Genomic DNA, 18,562 nt, shown 5'->3' with positions numbered 1-18,562 from the left:
TATAGCAACTGCTACACCATCATCCTGCCATGAGGTCTCTGGTAATGCATACCTGGAAATCAGTTGGGCTTATCTCTGAAATGATCACGCACACACCCTTTTTGGACCGAGCCAGATCTCAGTAATACATGCTACCTTGACTCTCTTATTGACAATGAGATCCCAGTTGAATAAGGCCCTATTACAGATCTATCTTAAAAACAGCAGCTGGAAATGATCTTGTCAAAATGAATTTTTAAACTTGTGAACTTAAAATCTAAAATACATTGAATACATCTTCTATGAAACATACGTTTAAATGTGCTACATTTTGACTGGTTTTATTCAATGAGTTAGGAAAAAAATCATATACTTGTTGAAAATCTTTATTTCATATGAATACATTTTTTAAAGAAATGGGATTCATCACTTCAGTAAGAATTGAATTAATTCAGTTAATAAATCATACTACAATAGAACTATTTAGATTGCAATTAAACATTTTAACCACACAAGATTCATTTATTTTTAATATTTACAGTAGTTAGCAACATATGATTAAAAAAAAGAATGGATTTTGAGTTTGAAGCAAGGATTAGGTCATTTCTTACAATTCCTAGTTCTTATAAACTACAATATAAACAGTGAAAACAGGTATTTTTTATCAAGTCAATTGATAAATTAATTAATATTTTATTCTTATTTAAATTCAAATGCTGTAGAAAGCTCACCGTTTTCAATACACTTCAAGTGATTGTTTCAATTCTGCAAATGTGGCTTCATTACAGATAAAGTAAAATGACTGTAAACTGTAACGATGTATCAGGAAATCCACAAGTGTCTGCAGGAAATTGAATAATTGTTTACTGGGAAATAATATTTTAAATATCATAGTTTGTTTTTAAAACATTAATACAATTTTTATATCCATTTTATTAAATTTGCAAAAATTATTAAATACTTTAGTGAATATAGAACTACAAATACAGAAAGACTGCATCTTGACAAAACAAATTAGGAGTTAATCTAAAGCCAAGTTGGTCATTGAGCTTACAGATCACAACCTTCTGTCATCTGAATATTAATAAAAAATAGACTAGTAAACCCAATCTCACTCCATGTTTACAATGCCAGAGAATTCTCTGCTTCTTGTGAAATCGGCCAAGTGTCAAGAGTAATACTAATTTACAGGGGAGTATGAAGATAATTGTAATCTAGAATCAGTCCAGGATAGGTATATCAACCCATAGGCATATAACAACTGATTCAATTCGTGCTAAGATGATTACTGCTTATTTGTTGGCTTTGTTTCCAGTTTTTTGAAGGGGAGACTAGGAAGGACCCAAGATAACGTTTGGACGAATGTGATAGATGGAAAAGGAAGCTGGATACCTGCAATTCTTAGTAAGGAGCAATCGGAAGGTCTGGTCTCAACACTATTTCCCTTCAGTTGCTCATCTTTCTTAAGCATACCTTTAACTGCACTTTTTGGAACGTTACAATTTCTTGATTTATAACTAGTTGACTTTTGACCTATTTTATAACCCCTTGCTGGATTTTTACAACTTCTTTTTTCTGCTCCTTGTTTACTGTTAAATACAAAATTATTACTATTTAACCATAAGGAGTGTTTTTACATTTACATAGGATTATACTATAAATATTGCTCTTTCTAGCTTTTTTTTTTTAAAAAAAGAGCCTTGATATTTATCTCTTAATTTTTAATGGGTTTTATTTGAAAACATAGACAAAAAAATTTGATGGGTCAGTAACAGTTTAGCAAACCCAAGATGATATCCAAAAGGAGGAAATAACAGTTGGACCTGATTTGCAATTTGAGGAATCGGAATTTGATCTGTTGCAGTCAGATGTGAAGGAAGGGTTTGGTTTGCCAAAAAAGACTGAAAGGATATGAATATAACAAATTCCAAGATAATGAATATGACAAAAGATGGACTGGACTTTCTTGGCAAGAGGAATGCGGTGTTGTCAAGGATAAGTATTCAACAATATATGTGGCAGAGATATTTACAACAGAGACTTATGAACTTTGGAAATGAGATACAATTGTTGGTAAAGTTCCCAATTAAAAACCAAAGGAAAGGTTTCACTATTTGATCCTGGACTCAGAGATAATGATTGTGGTAATTTGTGGTAAATAGAAAACGTGTAGATTTTCTATGAGTAAATTACAATAACAGACTGTTAACAGGGTGCTTTGAAATTTAACTTTGCTGTTGTTTAACTTGTTAACTAATTTTTCTTTCACAAATGTGTACAAAGACCTTACTTACCTTCACTGTTTTTCTCCAGTTGCTGACAGGAGCAACCAGTCTTTAATGGAGGCTGTTTTGCATCATTCTCCAAGTAGGCTCCATTCTCATGATCATTTGGAAGCCACCTTCTCCAAATCACATGATTTGAAGAAGTCTTCCAAAGCACTGCGAGAATCAGCCTGCTCTCACAATCCTTCAGAAGCCTCCAAACTGTGCAATTTGCAGATACTGATAGGGCTGGTGGCCAGCTGAGTTGTGGGAAATAGGTGGATGGAGGAAGTTGCAGCATCCCTGTAGGGTGGACGGGCTGCCAAGCATCTGAATTTTGATCACATAACTATGGGGGCACTGCAACAACTATAATTTGGCACAGGCCATAATTCCTTTTATTAAATGCTGTCACAATTTTGAATAGTCATGACCAAATGGTTGCACATTGAGGACTACTTGTATCATATAAATGCTTTCTTGAGGTGCATTCTTATCACCATTGCCAACATCATCATTTTGTGGTGCACAAAATCCAGATCATAGGAAGCAAGTCTATACAAGTAGTCCACAACTTACAACCATGATCGAGCCCAAAATTTCTGTTGCTAAGCTAATTATCACAGTAGTAAGAATGATAATTAAGTGAATCACTGCAGTTGTTATTCAGTAACATGGTTATTAAGTGAATCTGGCTTCCCCATCACAAAGGTGATCACATGACACTGAGACACTGCAATTGTCATAAATATGAGTCAGTTGCCAAGCATCTGAATTTTGATCATGTGACCATGGGGATGCTACAACGGTTGTGTGAAAAACTGTCGTAAGTCACTTTTCTCAGTGACTTTGAACAATCACTAAATAAACTATTGTCAATCGAGGACTACTTGTATTCTTCCTTTGTGAACTATTTATCTTTCCATCTCTTATATTATATTCCTTTATTGTATTTAGAACTTTTCTGAGCTTTTTACATAGCTTTAGATTCCTTGTTTAAGCATTCCAACATTACATAGTCACTTTTCCCAACATTCCTCTTACCCTGCTATATTTAAGGTATACATTGCCCAGTTTCTTAAGTAACTTAAGTGACTAAGTCTTTACTACTAGTAATAGCAAATACATTGCTGATACCTTTCTCCACCATTTGAAGGAAAAAATTGTCAGCACTACAAATGAAACATTTCTTAGAAAGACCATGTCTGATTGAGTGCCTCTCTGGAATGTTGTGACCAATTAAAGTTCCTCATCAATCCTAGTAGATACTAATAATAATATTTGATTAGTTTTCTCCATTTATTTTAACTAAAGAATACATATTCCAGAATCAGATGTAATTGTCTAAATGACATGTCTTGATCCTGATGCAGCCTAGGATTGATTTTTTTTTCCACAGCTATACCACCTAGTTGGGTCATGTTCAGTTTTTGATCCACCAAGACCCCCACATCTTTTCACATCTACTGTTGTCTGAAATAGTTTCCTCGCTTGATTTTTCCTATTCCTTTTCTTCCCACTTTCCTATAGCATGGTGGCTACTTAGTATGAATTTCACACTTTTGAATTTCAAGATCTTTGGCTTTTAATTAAAAATTCCATAAAAACAGCAGCATATAGAAAAACTATAGTTTTAATATCCTGATGCTAAGCTAATTATCACAGTAGTAAAAAAAACCCTTGAATTAATTGTGTATTTACTTCCAAAATATTTAGTATTAAACAAATGTAAAATGTAGTAGGGATAGAAATTAATTACAATCAGAGATTTCTAAACATACATTTCAATGCATTTTCAAAGTACTCACTTGTTTATTTCTCAGATTACTTTTTTTCTGATTTTGAAGCAAATTTCTTATTCAGGAGAGATGAAGTCATTTGAACAATTGTGCTTAAGGGCAAACCGCTAAGCTGACCCTTGTTTTCTTTTATCTCTACTAAAGCATCCAAAATGTTGTCTCTAAAATAAAATAAATGAGAACTTCCAAGATCAGCTTGATAAATATATTCCTACAAATATCACCTCTGAATAACACACTCACCTAGTAATCTCTGGATATAACTCTTCCAGTTTCTTTACTACTTTGCGGAAACTCCTTAAGTTTAATGTATTTGGAGGTAAAAAAGTAGATGATGGATTTGGAGTATACTGTACTGAGCTAAATGGCAAGAGGCTGTCTGCAGTATCCTAGGTATAAAATAAACAAAAACTGTTAATTGCACTCAAGATTACAGTGTTAATACTCTCATTATGGAAACTAAGATTTAAACAATGCTATAACATTAGAAAGAACATAACTGCAGTTTTCAGAAATAAGAATTTATGTTATGTATTCAATACAACCAAACTGATGAAGGTAATTTTTCACATACTTTACAGACATGGCAGTTTTAATAGGTTAGTTGAATTAGCTGAAGGAAGAATTATCAAAATGTTCCCTTTCAAATTCCAATCAAATAGTTATAACCATAGCAATTGTTACAGTAGAATCAGTATCAAATGCAGTTAAAATTAACAATATTGTTTTATTACTGGATCTCTGATACCAACTTTAACATAAACTAGGTAATCAATGAACCATTGGGCTATCATTTCAGTTGTGTCACAGAATGACCATGGGTAAGTAAAAAAGCACTTGGAGTAGAAGAGATTTCCAACTTGCTGGTGGCTTCTCCACTGACTATGCTTGTCGGAAGCTTGCAAATAAAAAAAGTGAATTGGGAAGCCAGCAAGGAAGGTTGTAAGTTGCTTGGGTAAGTTTCCTCCCCTACTCCCTCTATGGCCACTTGTAGACCCGCACGCACCCTCTTTGACCTACAAAACACTTGCCAGATCTACACCATGCCCCTATACATCCTCCCTGATCTACACTGCACCCTTATATTCCCTCCTGTAGCTCTCACACATCCCACATCCTAACCCTTGCTGCACCTCTTAGGAACCCCTCTGTTTCCTCCCACACCTGGCGGCAGCTATTTACCTATCTGTTGGCCTTGTACTTGCAACGTCCTGCTGGCTTCCTCACTGACTTTGCTTGTGGGAAAATGGCAGAGAACAATGGCAATCCCAATCAAGTTTAGACTTCCTGCCAGCTTTCCCACTGACTTGTGGAAAGCTGTCAGGGAGTGTTGAAAATGATGATCACGTGAGCAAGACTGAACATGGCATCACTGAAGTAGCCACAACTTTACCAAATTTAAATCCCATGGGATTAATGGATTTTGACACATTCTTAAGTTAACCCATTTGAGATATCTTGGTTCAAAAATTGTTGCCCTACAATGCACTGTTTAGTCCAATTGAAGATTACCAGCAGATAGACACAAGAGTTTAGTTATATATAGATGTTGATTAACTGAAATGTTAATAAAATTTGTTGTTGAAGCCATTTAATCATTGTTTAATGCATTAAGAGAAATGATGATCTCAAAAGACCTGCACGTACCAGTTTAGCAAGCTTATCTATATTAAACCTTGCAATAGATAGACAGATATGTCTTTATGTTCTGATATGCAATCTCATAAAAGTTACCTCTTGATCTACTTCAAAGGATGATTCTTTTGGTAAAGATTTAGAAAATAAAGTGTCAGAATTGGATACTTTGGAAGAGCCTGAAACACAAAGGAGCACTTCTGAAGAGGCAGGTCTGAAAACATTTGCCAATGGCAAAGCAGGCAACGGTGACTTCAAATCATCTTTGGAGACATCAGACGTTTTTAAAGAGAAAGGATCATTTGGAGGCAGTATGAATGTAGCTGAGATTACAGCAGGAACTTCCAAAATCAGATCAGAGTTTTTCTGATATTTGTTTCTATGTTTAGAAAGTGGCCTTGGATTTTCCCACTTTTGTTTCATACAGTTTTGATTGTCTTGGATTCCTTTTTCCTTAATTGTCCTTTTAAGTTGAACTTTCATTGCTTTTCCTTTTATTTCTCTCCCATTCATTTCTTTCACAGCCAGTTTCGCATCGCAGGCTGTTTTAAAATTAAGAGATGCATATCTAAAATGTAAAATATATGCAAAATATATGTAAAATATATGTACATTTCATTAATTAAACATAGGAAATTTAAATATAAGAGTCATTACATTTAATGGATAGATAGATACATAACCTTGTCATTTAGTTGCTTGTTCTCAAAGTATATGTCAGAACCCTAATTTTTTTAATTCTCTTTATTTCCTCTGTTTAAGCTGTTCGGGTTCTGCCATTCTCCTAAGGGGGGGGAGGGGGAACATGCATCACATGTAGGAAGATTCCTCTATCTGCTTTGATGTATTCTCTTCGGGGTGTGAATGGAATGCCTCGGGCCACCTGCCTTATCTCAATGCGTAGTGGAGGAAACGGCAAAAACCTAACAACCCTGGCGCCTTATCAGCTCTTTTCTGTCACCTGTAGATTGGCCTATTTGAACCATCCAGATGGACAGTTGGGGTGGGGTTTCTATTGCATGGTTTTACCTATTGATTTGGGCGGGAAAGCCCTCAGAACCTGTCTAGACTTCCGGTGGTCTGTATCTGCCAATAAAAGTTCCTTTTGAAATGATGCAAGTTTCTAGAGTTCTGCTTTCTTGGTAGGGGCAAAAGAGGCAGGTCCTTACATTAGGTAGGATCTTGCAAAGTGGTCAACCCAGAGGACAATTCCTACCGCAGGGACTGTGCAAGACAATGTCAAATCACGACGGCAAAAAAAGGGAAAGTGAGCGGCTGGAGGAAGCCCCCCTGAAGGCTTTCCCGAGCAGCAGCAGCTCAGATTCCACCAGCTCATCTGACAAAGCCAACACCTGTGAGAAATCGAGATGGTCGGAGTAGGGAAGAAGGATGACTGGGACACAAAAGTCACAAAAGTAACTGTCAAGCACAGGAGCTACCAACCCAGGTGGAAGTGTGAGATGGAGAGATCCCTTAACATAAATGAGGAAGAGGATGAGAGGCTAACACGCTCCAACTGCTTCCTTAAGCAAGCCATTGGCATGCTAATGGAGACATTCAGGGCCAGAGACCAAAGTCCAAAGGGAGGAAAAGGTCTGAGGTGGTGGCAACTGCTAGTGACGGGGCGTTAGAAGGCATACCTAAGACCTGGCTGAAGTTTTCAGTGAACAGAGGTCCGATGAACAACCCCTTACTGACCCAGTGACTGTGCTATCAAAATCCTTCTGGAGCTAAGCTGCCTTAGCCCAAGCTCTATTCAATAACTCCTAGAGAGCTGGAAGAGCTGCAGAAGTTCATTGAAAAGAACTTGGAGCAGGGGTTTATTCAACTTGTGTGACCGAAGATGGCCGTCCCTGTACTTTTCTGGAAAAAAAAAGATGGGTCTCTTCACCTATGTGTGGATTATAGGCTCTGAACGCTGTATGTGAGAACAATGTTTACCCATTGCCACTAATGAAGGACATGTTAGCCCATCTTACTAAGGGGAAGATATTCTCCAAATTGGATTTAAGGGAAACATATTATTGAGTTAGGATTAAAGAGGGAGATGAGTGGGAAATGGCTTTTAATTGCCCCTTAGGGTGCTTCCAGTTCCAAGTGCTTCCCTTCGGGCTACAAGGAGCGCTCACAGTGTTCATGCAGTTGATAAATGAGGCCCTCCATGAGCACCTATATGGGGGTTTTGGTGTACTTGGATCATATCCTAATATTTACGGAGACGAAGGAGGAGCATATCAGACTGGTCAGAGTGGTCCTAAACAAGCTTTGCATGGCCCGCCTCTATGCCAAACTCTCCAAATGTGAATTCCACAAGGAGAAAATTGACTATTTGGGTTATCGGATCTCCCATCAGGGGATAGAGATGGATTCAGGAAAAGTGCAAGTGGTGTTAGAGTGGGAGCCACCACGCATGAGGAAGCAGTCACAAAGTTTTCTCAGATTCGCAAACTTCTACAGGCAATTCATTTCCTCTTTTGCCCAGATTGCCCTCCCCATTACTAATCTGCTGGAAACAAGGGGAGAACAAGCCAAACCCCGATCAACCATTAAAATAGATTATGGAGTGCCAAGTAGCTTTTGAGAAATTAAAGAGGCTTTTCTTTGCCGAGTGGGTACTTAAGACCCGGACCTGGAGAAGCCGTTCGTTATTAAGGCTGACGCTAGTTATGTGGCAGTGGGGGTGATGCTGCTCCAAGAGAATCAAGAGGGGAAACTGCAACCCTGCGCATACATCTCCAAAAAGCTTACTGAGACTGAACAGAGGTGGGTAGTGTGGGAGAAAGAGGCATACATAGTACGCTGGGCCCTTCTCACTTTGAGGCATTTCCTGGAAGGGAGCAAAATCCCCTTCCAGGTGTGGACTGACCATAAAAACCTCAAGGCACTAAAGACATCCAGGAAGTTATCCCCAAAATAAGCTTGGTGGTCCCAACATTTCCACTGATTTGATTTCTCTATTAAGTACATTCCAGGGGAGAATAACTTTTTGGCTGATGCATTATCAAGGATGCCACAATACAATAGCATAAACCTTTGATGACCCCACAGCAATTAGCGGCCTAAGTTACCACAAGAGCGCAGGCGAAGAAGCCGACGTCATCAGTCAGAAAACTGGAGGCCCCGACCACTGCAAAGACTCACACAAGGGAGAAGTCCTCCCTAGACAGTAGTCCAGGGGTTGAGTTTAGAGAGGCATTAGAAAAGAACAAGTGGTTCCTAAGTCACAAAAACCTCTGTTCAATAAAAGACAAATTGCCTTGGGTGGGAGAAAAACTTTACATGCCAAAAACCCACAGAGTAAAATTCATGCAGCTTTGCCGTGACTCAAAGGTGACTGGGCACTTCAGGTTCATGAAAACTCCCCACCTGACCAAGAGGCAGTTCTGGTGGCCCTCTATAAAGAAGGACATTGAGAGTTATGTGGTCAGCTGCCCTTTCTGTGTGGCAGCACAGCAGAGACAGGGAAAAAACCCGGGACTATTGCAAGCGATTGCTAGGCCTTCAGCACCCTGGAGAGAGATTTCTATGGATTTTATAATAGAGCTTCCAGAAAGCGCAGGAAACACTGTCATTTGGGTAGTGATGAACCTATTCTCCAAACAAGTCCATTTCATTCTCTGCCAGAAAATTCCCACCACCAAGACCTTGGCCAAGTTGTTTGTGCAGCATATTTACAGGCTGCATGGGGTTCCACAATAAATAATTTCAGACAGGGGGGTCCAATTCACTTTGGAGTTCTGGAGAGCCTTTTTGGGTCTACTTGGTACCAATCAGGGCCTGTCATCTAGTCATCCTCCGCAAATGAATGGTGGGACAGAATGTTCAAACTCAATACTAGAACAATACCTGAGGTGCTTCATAAACTACCAACAAGATAACTGTACTGAGCTATTGCTCTTTGCGGAGGTGGCTTATAACAACACAGTGCACTCAAGCACTGGTTACATCCCATTCCAAGTGGTAACAAGCCAAAGCTTCAACCCAATGCCTGAGCTACCAAGCAACGAACCCATGATCTCTTTCTTGAAGTAATGGATCAAGCAACTACAAAACACATAGCCGGTAGTTAGAAAATCTTTAAACGAGGCGAGAGAGCACAGGCAGACAAAAAACAAATGGAACCAAAACATTCAAAGTGGGGGAAAGGGTATATCTGTCAATTGAGTTTCTAAAATCTCTGCAGCCCTCAAAAAAGCTAGGGCCAAAATTCGTAGGACCATTCACCATAAAATGCATAATCAACCCAGTAACAGTAAAATTGGAGCTCCCAAAAAATTGAGACAAGTTCACCCTGTATTCCATTGCAACCTGCTTAAATGGGAGCTAACCTCTCCCTTACGGCCAGACAAATCTCCCCCGCCCTGCAACCCATTATGGTGGAAGGGGAACAATATTTTGAAATTAAGAAGATACTAGATTCGAGGAAACATCATGGATCAACCCAATATTTGGTGACGTGGAAGGACCTCCCACCATCCCAAAATGAGTGGGTACATAATAAGAAACATGTCAGGGCCCCTAGATTACTAAAGAGGTTTCACGCCCATTATCCGGATAAGCCCAATTAATCTTGTTGTTTCAATTCTCTCCCCTTTTATTTTGTCTGTCTCCAGTTGGATCTCTCATTTTTCTAGGGGGGCAGCATGTCAGAACCCTAATTTTTTAATTCTCTTTAATTCCTCTGTTTAAGCTACTCGGGTTCTGCCATTCTCCTAAGGGGGCAGGGGAGAATATGCATCGCATGTAGGACGATTCCTCTATGTGCTTTGATGTATTCTCTTTGGGATGTGAATGGAATGCCTCGGGCCATCTACCTTATCTCAATGCAGAGGGGAGGAAACGCCAAAAACCTAACAACCCTTAGAGAGGACCTTATCAGCTTGTTTCCCATAGTATGATGTCACCTGTGGATTGGCCTGTTTGAATCATCCGGATGGACAGTTGGGATGGGGTTTCTATTGCACGATTTTACTATTGATTCAGACAGGAAAGCCCTCAGATCCTGCCTAGACTTCCTGCTATCTGTACCTGCCAATAGACGTTCCTGTTCAAATGATGCGGATGAAGAGGGAAGAATACTAATGGTGGAAATAATGATGAATCAAAAACAGATACTGATAGTAGCAATATATGCACCAAATGATAAACAAGAACAATTTTACCCAAAATTATATAAAAAAAATATTAGAATTGGACTATCAAAATCTCTGTATAATGGGAAACGTCAATGCAATAACAGATGTAACTTTGTACTATAAAAGCACCAAACAAGGGAGGAAAGGAAGAAATATATTACCTAAAGCATTTTTAAAAATGGCAGAAGAACTCTGTATCCAAGATATATGGAGAGAAAAAATCCAAAGAAACTACAATATACATTTTACTCAAATAGACATAAATCATGGTCTAAAATTGAGATGATGTGGACATCCTCAGAACTTAGCAGGATGATACAAGAAATTGAGATAGAAACTAATATCTGGGCAAATCATAACCCAATAAAGATGATCTGGAGAGGAGCCAAGAAAAAATTAAGATGGTCCTTGAACAAATCTATATTGAAAGAAAAAGAATTCATACAACTAGCGACAAAAGAAATGGAATTTTTTTTTTCAAAATAAACAAGAAAGAGACATCACTTCAAAATGTGTGGGACAAAACCAAAGCATATTTCAGAGGGTTGGCTATAACTTATGCTACTAAAAAGAATAAGGAAAAGAAACAACAACATTTAAAGTTGAAGAAAAAATTCAGAAAATTAGAATCAGAATTACAAATAGACCCACAAAAGAAAATACTTAAGAAGTAAACGGAGGTAATAAAACATAAATTAAACCTAACTGAGACAGAAATAATGGCTCAACAGATTAAAAGGGCTAAACAGAACTTCTTTGAAAATGCCAATAAACCAGGGAGATGGTTAGCACATAGATTGAAAAAAGAAAAAGAGAGAAAACTGATAAACAAGTTGCAAGACTCAAAAGGTGAAGTACAGCTTCAAAATGATACAATTAAAAAAATTATCAAAGACTATTACGAGATACTTTACAGTGCAGAGGAAATTTCAAAAGAAAAAATACAGCAATATTTTTTTAAAAAGCAGACTTACTAAAAATCTCAGAGAATATTCAAAATATATTAAATGGAAAAATATCAAAGATGGAGATTACAGAGGCTATAAAAAGGCAAAAAAATGATAACACTCCAAGTCCAGATGGATTACCCTCAGTTTTATAAATCATTACAAGGTATACTAAGCCCAATATTGAAAGAACTGTGCAATGAAATACTTTTGGAGGCTAAAATACCAAATACATGGACTGAAGCCAATATTACCCTAATACCCAAAAGAAGACTCTGATCTAACGCAAATAAAAAAATATAGACCAATATCATTATTAAATATAGATTATAACATTTTTGCTTCAATAATAGCAGAAAGACTAAAGAAATCTTTGATCAAATTTATACATACAGACCAAAATGGCTTTCTATCTAAAAGACAGATGAAAAATAATTTAAGAATGATTCTAGATGTTCTAGACTCCTAGAGTATTATGAAATTCATCCCGGGAAACAGATGGCTTTAATATTTCTTGATGCCTTCAACAATGTAAATTGGCAATTTATGTTTCAGCAACTAGAGGAAATGGATTTTGGAGAAAACTTTATAAATGTAATCAAAATAATTTATTATAAACAAAAAGCCAAAATAATTGTAAATGGAGATTTCACAGAAAACTTTGACATTACAAAAAAGGCACAATACAGGGATGTCCATTATCTCCCTTATTATTTATACTAACACTGTAAGTATTGAATAGAAACATCAGACAAGATATAGAAATTAAAGGATTGGAGACAAAAGATGAAAAATATAAACTATAAGCATTTGCAGATGACTTGGTTTTTATATTGGAAGAACTGCTTGAAACAAGCACTAAACTTATGGAAAAAACAGAAAGATTTGGAGAAGTGGCAGGGTTGAAAATAAACAGAAAAAAGACTAAAGTGCTAACTAAAAATCTAATAGAAAAACAAAAAAACAACTAGCAAAAAACAAATTTTCAAATAGTTAAAAAAGTTAAATGTTTGGGAATTTATTTAACAGTAAGATGTGCAACAATAAAAGAAGATAAAATGTAAAATTGCTAAAACAAATAAAATTGGATCTGGAAAAATGGAAAAACTTACAACTTTCAATGCTGGGGAGAATAGCAACAGTAAAAATGAATATCTTACCGAAAATACTCTTTTTATTCCAAATGATACCTGTAAGACTGGGAAAAGCCTTTTTTGATGAATTAAAAACAACAATACTGAAATTTATCTGGCAAGAAAAAAAAACTAGAATCAGACTGAAAATGTTACAAGAAGCGAAAAAAAGTGGAGGATTTGGACTGCCGGACTGTACGTTATACTATCAAGCAACTATATTAACATGGCTTAAAGAATGGATAATGCTCAGAGATAAAAGACTACGATACCTAGAGGGGCATGACCTACAATTTGATTGGCATGCCTTTCTGTGGTATGGGAAGAATAAAATTCATAGATACTTTCAAAACCACTTTATAAGAAATGCACTTCTTTTAGAATGAGAAAAAATAAAAGCGAAAATTTATATCAAGATACCTGGAAGGCTTTCAACAATGGAAGCATTTGCTTACCCAAATTTAATTAATTATGACGAAGTTGTGACCTATAAAGATATTTTGGACAATGAAGGGAAATTGAAAGACAGACAAGATTTACAAGAACAAGGTACTGATCTATTATGGGGGCCATATTTGCAAATCCAAATGAGATATGAAAAAGATGCTAAAACAATGGGATTTTATAAAGAACAGACAGAATTCAATCAGATACTGCGAAAAACAGATGAAAAACTGATTAAAAACTCTATAAATATCTGTTAAGCTTAAAGATGGAGGAGGAACAAGTAAAAGAAATAATAATAAGGTGGGCAAAGAACTTTGGACATAATATAGAATTAGAAAACTGGCAAAGGTTATGGGAAAGAAATTAATGAAAGCAGTGGCATATAAAGAAAACTTATATAAAATGTTTTACAGATGGCATTTAACACCAGTGAGATTAGCAAAAATATTTAAAAATACTTCAAACAAGTGTTGGAAATGCAATCAAAAGCCAGGTACTTATTACCATATCTGGTGGACATGCCCTAAAGCTAAAAGATTTTGGTCAAAAATACACTTATGGTTGGAGGAATTGACTAAAAAACTAATAGATTTTAAGCCAGAATTATTTTTGTTAGGAATAACAGGAGCAAATTATGAGAAAGACTGTATATATTTAATTCTACATGTACTAACTGCAGCAAGAATTGTATTTGCCCAACATTGGAAAAATGAAAATTTACCAACAGAAGAACTAATTAAGAAAATTTTAGAGTGTGCAGAAATGGATAGATTGACTTTAAAGATAAAAGAGAAAAAAGATTCAGTGTATTTTAGAACATAGGATAATTTTTATCAATGTCTAGAAAAAGAGTTAGAGAGAAAGGAACGTGCTATGCAACACTGAATATATATTAGCAAGAAGAAGACTAATGAGCAATTTACCTTATTGTTTATAATTATTATTCATGTTTTTTTAAATACATGAACCCAGACAACATGCTGTTTGCTAAATATTAAGAATGTTATATATATATATTATCTATATATTAAACTATATTAAACTATCAATTTGTTGATGTAGAATTGAGATAGATATGTACCCTGAACACCAGATGTTATGGGGAATTGTGACAAAGGGAATTGGGGTCATTTAAAACTTGGAAATGATAAATATTAAACATTAAATTTAAATATTAATGGAAAATTAAAACTGGGAAAAATTATTAGGTTATTGATGGTCCAAAAGTTGGAATGTTAAAATAATTAAGACATATATAAACTAAAAGTTATTGATAAATGTAAGAAAATTAATTTGTATCTGATTGATAGAATAAGAAGTATACTAATAAGAAACAGCACATATTAAGGGAAAAAGAGGAAATATTGGCTGAAACAGTTGGAGACTTGTATTAATAATATCTGTATGTAATTGAATCATTGTAACTCAGCCGCCACGTTGTTTTTCAAAGATATAATTGTAACATTAGAAAATAAATAAAAAATTTAAACAAAAAAAAGAAAATATCTTTATCATGAGTTCAGGGCTCAGAAACAATGGTTCTCAATAATCGAATATCTAAAGGACATTTACTTCATTATGAGGATATCTATGCTCATTAATATGCAAGTAATTAATCATTTTTTATCATAGTTGCACAAATAAGAGTATTCTACTACTCACACCATCTACTTGATGTTATCCAAATAATACCAATATTTATATTAACTTCAGGCATCTGAAGCCCCATTTACAGCATAGACAAAGAGACTAATCTCATTAGGGTTTTACATAGGAAACACTACAATCTTTTTCATTCTAATGAATGTGCTGAATTTTTGACAATCTATCCATTGAAACAGTTTATACTCTGCTTACTGACATCTACTAAGTTTTTCAGATTGAATGGTCAGCAGATTTCCAATTGTGCTTCTTTAATAGGACAGGATGGTAGTAATCTTTTCCCCAGCTTTTTCACTCGATATTCCTTTCTATCTTCTGCCCTAACCTAGTTCATTTTAAGGAAAGGTTGTCTCCCAGGGTTTGCTTTTCTACTTAGGCAGAATGAATGGTTTTAAAAAAATTAAATCTGTATTGATTTTATTATTTTCATTTTACTACTTTATGAAGAAAAAAAACCCTGTGTAAAATATAAAAAAAAATTCTCTTCTCACCCCTCTGGGTGATATGTGCTTCCTTCAATCTCAGGTCCCTTACCAGAGGTCTGGAAGTTTGAAGGTTCACAACAAGCTGCTACAGGTAGTCCTGAACTTACAACTACAACTGACCCAAAATTTCTGTTACTAACTAAGACAGATGTTAAGTGAATTTTGCTCCATTTTATGACCTTTCTTACCACAGTTGTTAAGTGAATCACTAAATCATTAAGTTAATAATATGGTTGTTAAGTGGATCTGGCTTCCTCATTGACTTTGCTTGTCAGAAGGTTGCAAAAGGTGATCAAATGACCCCAGGATACTGCAACTGTTATAAATATAAGTCAGTTGCTAAGTATTTGAATTATAATCATGTGACCATAGGGATGCTGCAACAGTTGTTGAAAAGTGGTCATAAGTTACTTTTTTCAGTGCCGTTGTAACTTTGAATGGTCACTAAATGAACTGCTATAAGTCAAGAATTACTTGTATTATCCAAAGACTGGACTACTTGAGAAAAACTCTAGGAGCAACATGTAAAGAAGCAAGACCTTTAATTTACCTGATTTCACAATTACCTAAGACAGCGGTTCTCAACGTTTGTGTGACGGCGACCCCCGTCACACAAACGTTATGCGCATGCGTGGCGCGCATGCGCGGGCGCGCCCCCATGCGTGGCGCGCATGCGCAATGCCGCCCCATGGGAGGCGCGCCGCTGCCCCCATGCACAGCGCGCATGCGCGGCAGCGCCCCCGGAGGGGAGAAAATGGCGGATCGCCGCCTTTGGTGACCCCCGAAAAATGGTCGATTGACCCCTAATGGGGTCGCGACCCATAGGTTGAGAACCGCTGACCTAAGAGACTACCAGCATGTTGAAAAAAGACTTAATAGCATGGAGGCCCATTCCTTTAACCTTGGTTCACTGCAGCAGATTCAAATCCCTCCATCCTGCCCGTCAAAGCATCACAACATGCAGAAAGTTCCAAGAATAATAAACCAAATGTTGTTCATATTCAAGAGAAAGGTTTTGACCACCTAAAACCTTGGGAACCACAATCTGAGCCAGGCAATGTCCCACTCCAGGAACATAACATAGATTTTGTGGTTTAACACATGCATTTACTGTCACATTTTAGCTTCCCAGATAAACATTTGTCCCAGGAATCATATGAAATTACAACACTGGCAGCCTTGGAGATAGGAAAACATCATCACCAGGGATGGAATCAATCCCTCCCATCAAATTACACCAATATGGAAAAAATGATATCTTAATGTCTATCACACTAAGTGCAAATCACCACCAAGGTTATTTGACTCCATACAGCAGCATGAAAATGGCAAAGGAAGGCCAAACTATAACCAGTTTGTCTTCCTAGATGCTGAAAGGACCTTGGATCTCATTTTATCCCAAGTGTCATTTCATGGGTGATATCAGTTACTGTCAGGGTCCCCAGAGAAATGTATTCTTTTCCTTTTTCCCTTTCTATGCTTTGCTTGCCTTTGTAACATTCTTTGGGGCCTGCCATTCTGTTGGGAGGGGGGATGCGCTGAGATACCTTTCACTGTCATGCTGCAGTGCCCTTCCCACAGGAGAAGGAATGCATCTCCCTTATCGGGGTGACGGTTGGTACTTAGAGCCAGGAGGAAACGAAAGCAAGAGAGACCTTGAAGGACACACCAATGGAGCCAGTTACCAAAACATTATGCCACCTGTGGATTGGCTGGATTTCAAACGGACACTGGGACTCTGGGGGGAGGAGAAATAAAATTGCTTTTAATATGTTATTTGCGCAGGTTCTTCCCCAGATCTTGCGTTGCCATCCCTGGTATCATTAGCCCCTAATAAAAGTTCCTGTTGAGATAATGTTCTGCTTTCTTGGGAGGCTTAGCCGAGGTAGATCCTTACATAAGGCAAGATCTACATAGTGCCCAATTCGGAGAGGCAACAGCCCTACCGAGGTGGGTTGCAACCAACTTACCTTTTCCTAACAGCAAGATGGAAGAAGTTGAAATTGAGACTTGGAGCAGAGACGCCAGTTTGGCAGACCCTGAGGAAGGCACCTCCAGAAACCTGGAGGAGGCTGAACCCTTGGGAGAAGCAGATTGAGCCATGTGGTCACTCAGGGTTGGAAAAAAAGACGATTGGGAAGGAAAAGCCCAGAAAGTAACTCTCATGCGAAGCAGAGGAAAGAAGAAAGCAAAAAAGAAAAATCCAGAGCCTGCCCCTCCAAAAAGGAGAAAGCGAATCCAAAATTGGAAATGATGGAGGCAGTCTTTCAAGGAGCTAAAAGCCCAACTGAAGAGGTACCCAAGATCAGAGGAAGATGCAGAGGAGGAAGCAGATGAAGAAGAGCCAGAGGCAGCAGTGATGGCGGCGCCTCCAGCAGCAAGGGCATGGTGGGAGCGACCCCCCCAAAGACCCAGGGACAGATCACCCCAGCCTTTGGAGGTGAAACCGATCCCATTGTGGGTGAAGTTTGATGGAAACTCTAAAAGACTGGGGTTTTTCCTAGCCCAGGTGTTCACTTACATGCAGCTATACAGGAGAACGCTGCCCACGGACGAGGAATTGCAGGGTCACCCTGGCTTTAGAAGATACCACTGCCGACTGGATGGTGACCCTGTACAACTGCAATTTGCCAGAACTAAGAAATTTCAACCGATTTATGGCAGCCCTCTGTCGCTACTCTGAAGACTGCCTTATAGACAAGAAAGCCCGCAAACGCATAAAAACGGTGAAGCAAGGGCAACGGCCAGTAGCCAAGTACACAGAAGAATTCTGAGAGCTAGCCAGTTATTTGGACTGGCCAGAGGACATCCTGGTAAGCTGCTTCCAGGATGGGTTAAACAAAGATCTGTACACCTGTGTGGCCTGTAGAGCACCAGGGAGGCTGTACGACAGGTGCCTGCTGGCAGAGGAGGTTGAAATAGATCAACGCAAGCACCTGCACTGCCCAGTGAGAACAAGCTTGAAGCTGCAGCCGGAGAGGAGAAACCGCCCGCACTTCGCCGGCAACTCCCGGCTCCACTGCTTGCTTCAAATGCGGAAAGGAGGGGCACCAAGACGTCGACTGTCGCAGCAAAG

The 18,562-nt window shown here is 37.8% G+C and overlaps 1 protein-coding gene across 3 annotated transcripts in view; it reads right to left on the bottom strand.

The window, feature by feature from the left end:
* Window positions 1–161: 161 nt before the first annotated feature.
* The window catches only part of RBM44 (RNA binding motif protein 44), a 57,729-nt gene continuing 39,328 nt past the window's right edge, over window positions 162–18,562 (bottom strand). For all 3 annotated transcript variants that reach the window (XM_039341941.1, XM_039341942.1, XM_039341945.1), the window contains 4 exons: window positions 5,777–6,245; window positions 4,286–4,431; window positions 4,052–4,203; window positions 162–820 (listed from right to left, as the gene is read on the bottom strand). In XM_039341941.1, coding sequence (XP_039197875.1) covers window positions 4,068–4,203; window positions 4,286–4,431; window positions 5,777–6,245 — 751 coding nt within the window. In that variant the 3' untranslated portion in view covers window positions 162–820; window positions 4,052–4,067. The remainder of the gene's footprint in view (window positions 821–4,051; window positions 4,204–4,285; window positions 4,432–5,776; window positions 6,246–18,562) is intronic.

Source organism: Crotalus tigris, unplaced genomic scaffold (assembly GCF_016545835.1).
Source record: "Crotalus tigris isolate CLP2741 ecotype Arizona unplaced genomic scaffold, ASM1654583v1 scf7180000017774.6281472, whole genome shotgun sequence".
Taxonomy (NCBI): Eukaryota; Metazoa; Chordata; class Lepidosauria; order Squamata; family Viperidae; genus Crotalus; species Crotalus tigris.
The sequence above is the reverse complement of the archived record's forward strand: the minus strand, read 5'-3'. Positions and strand labels throughout refer to the sequence as shown.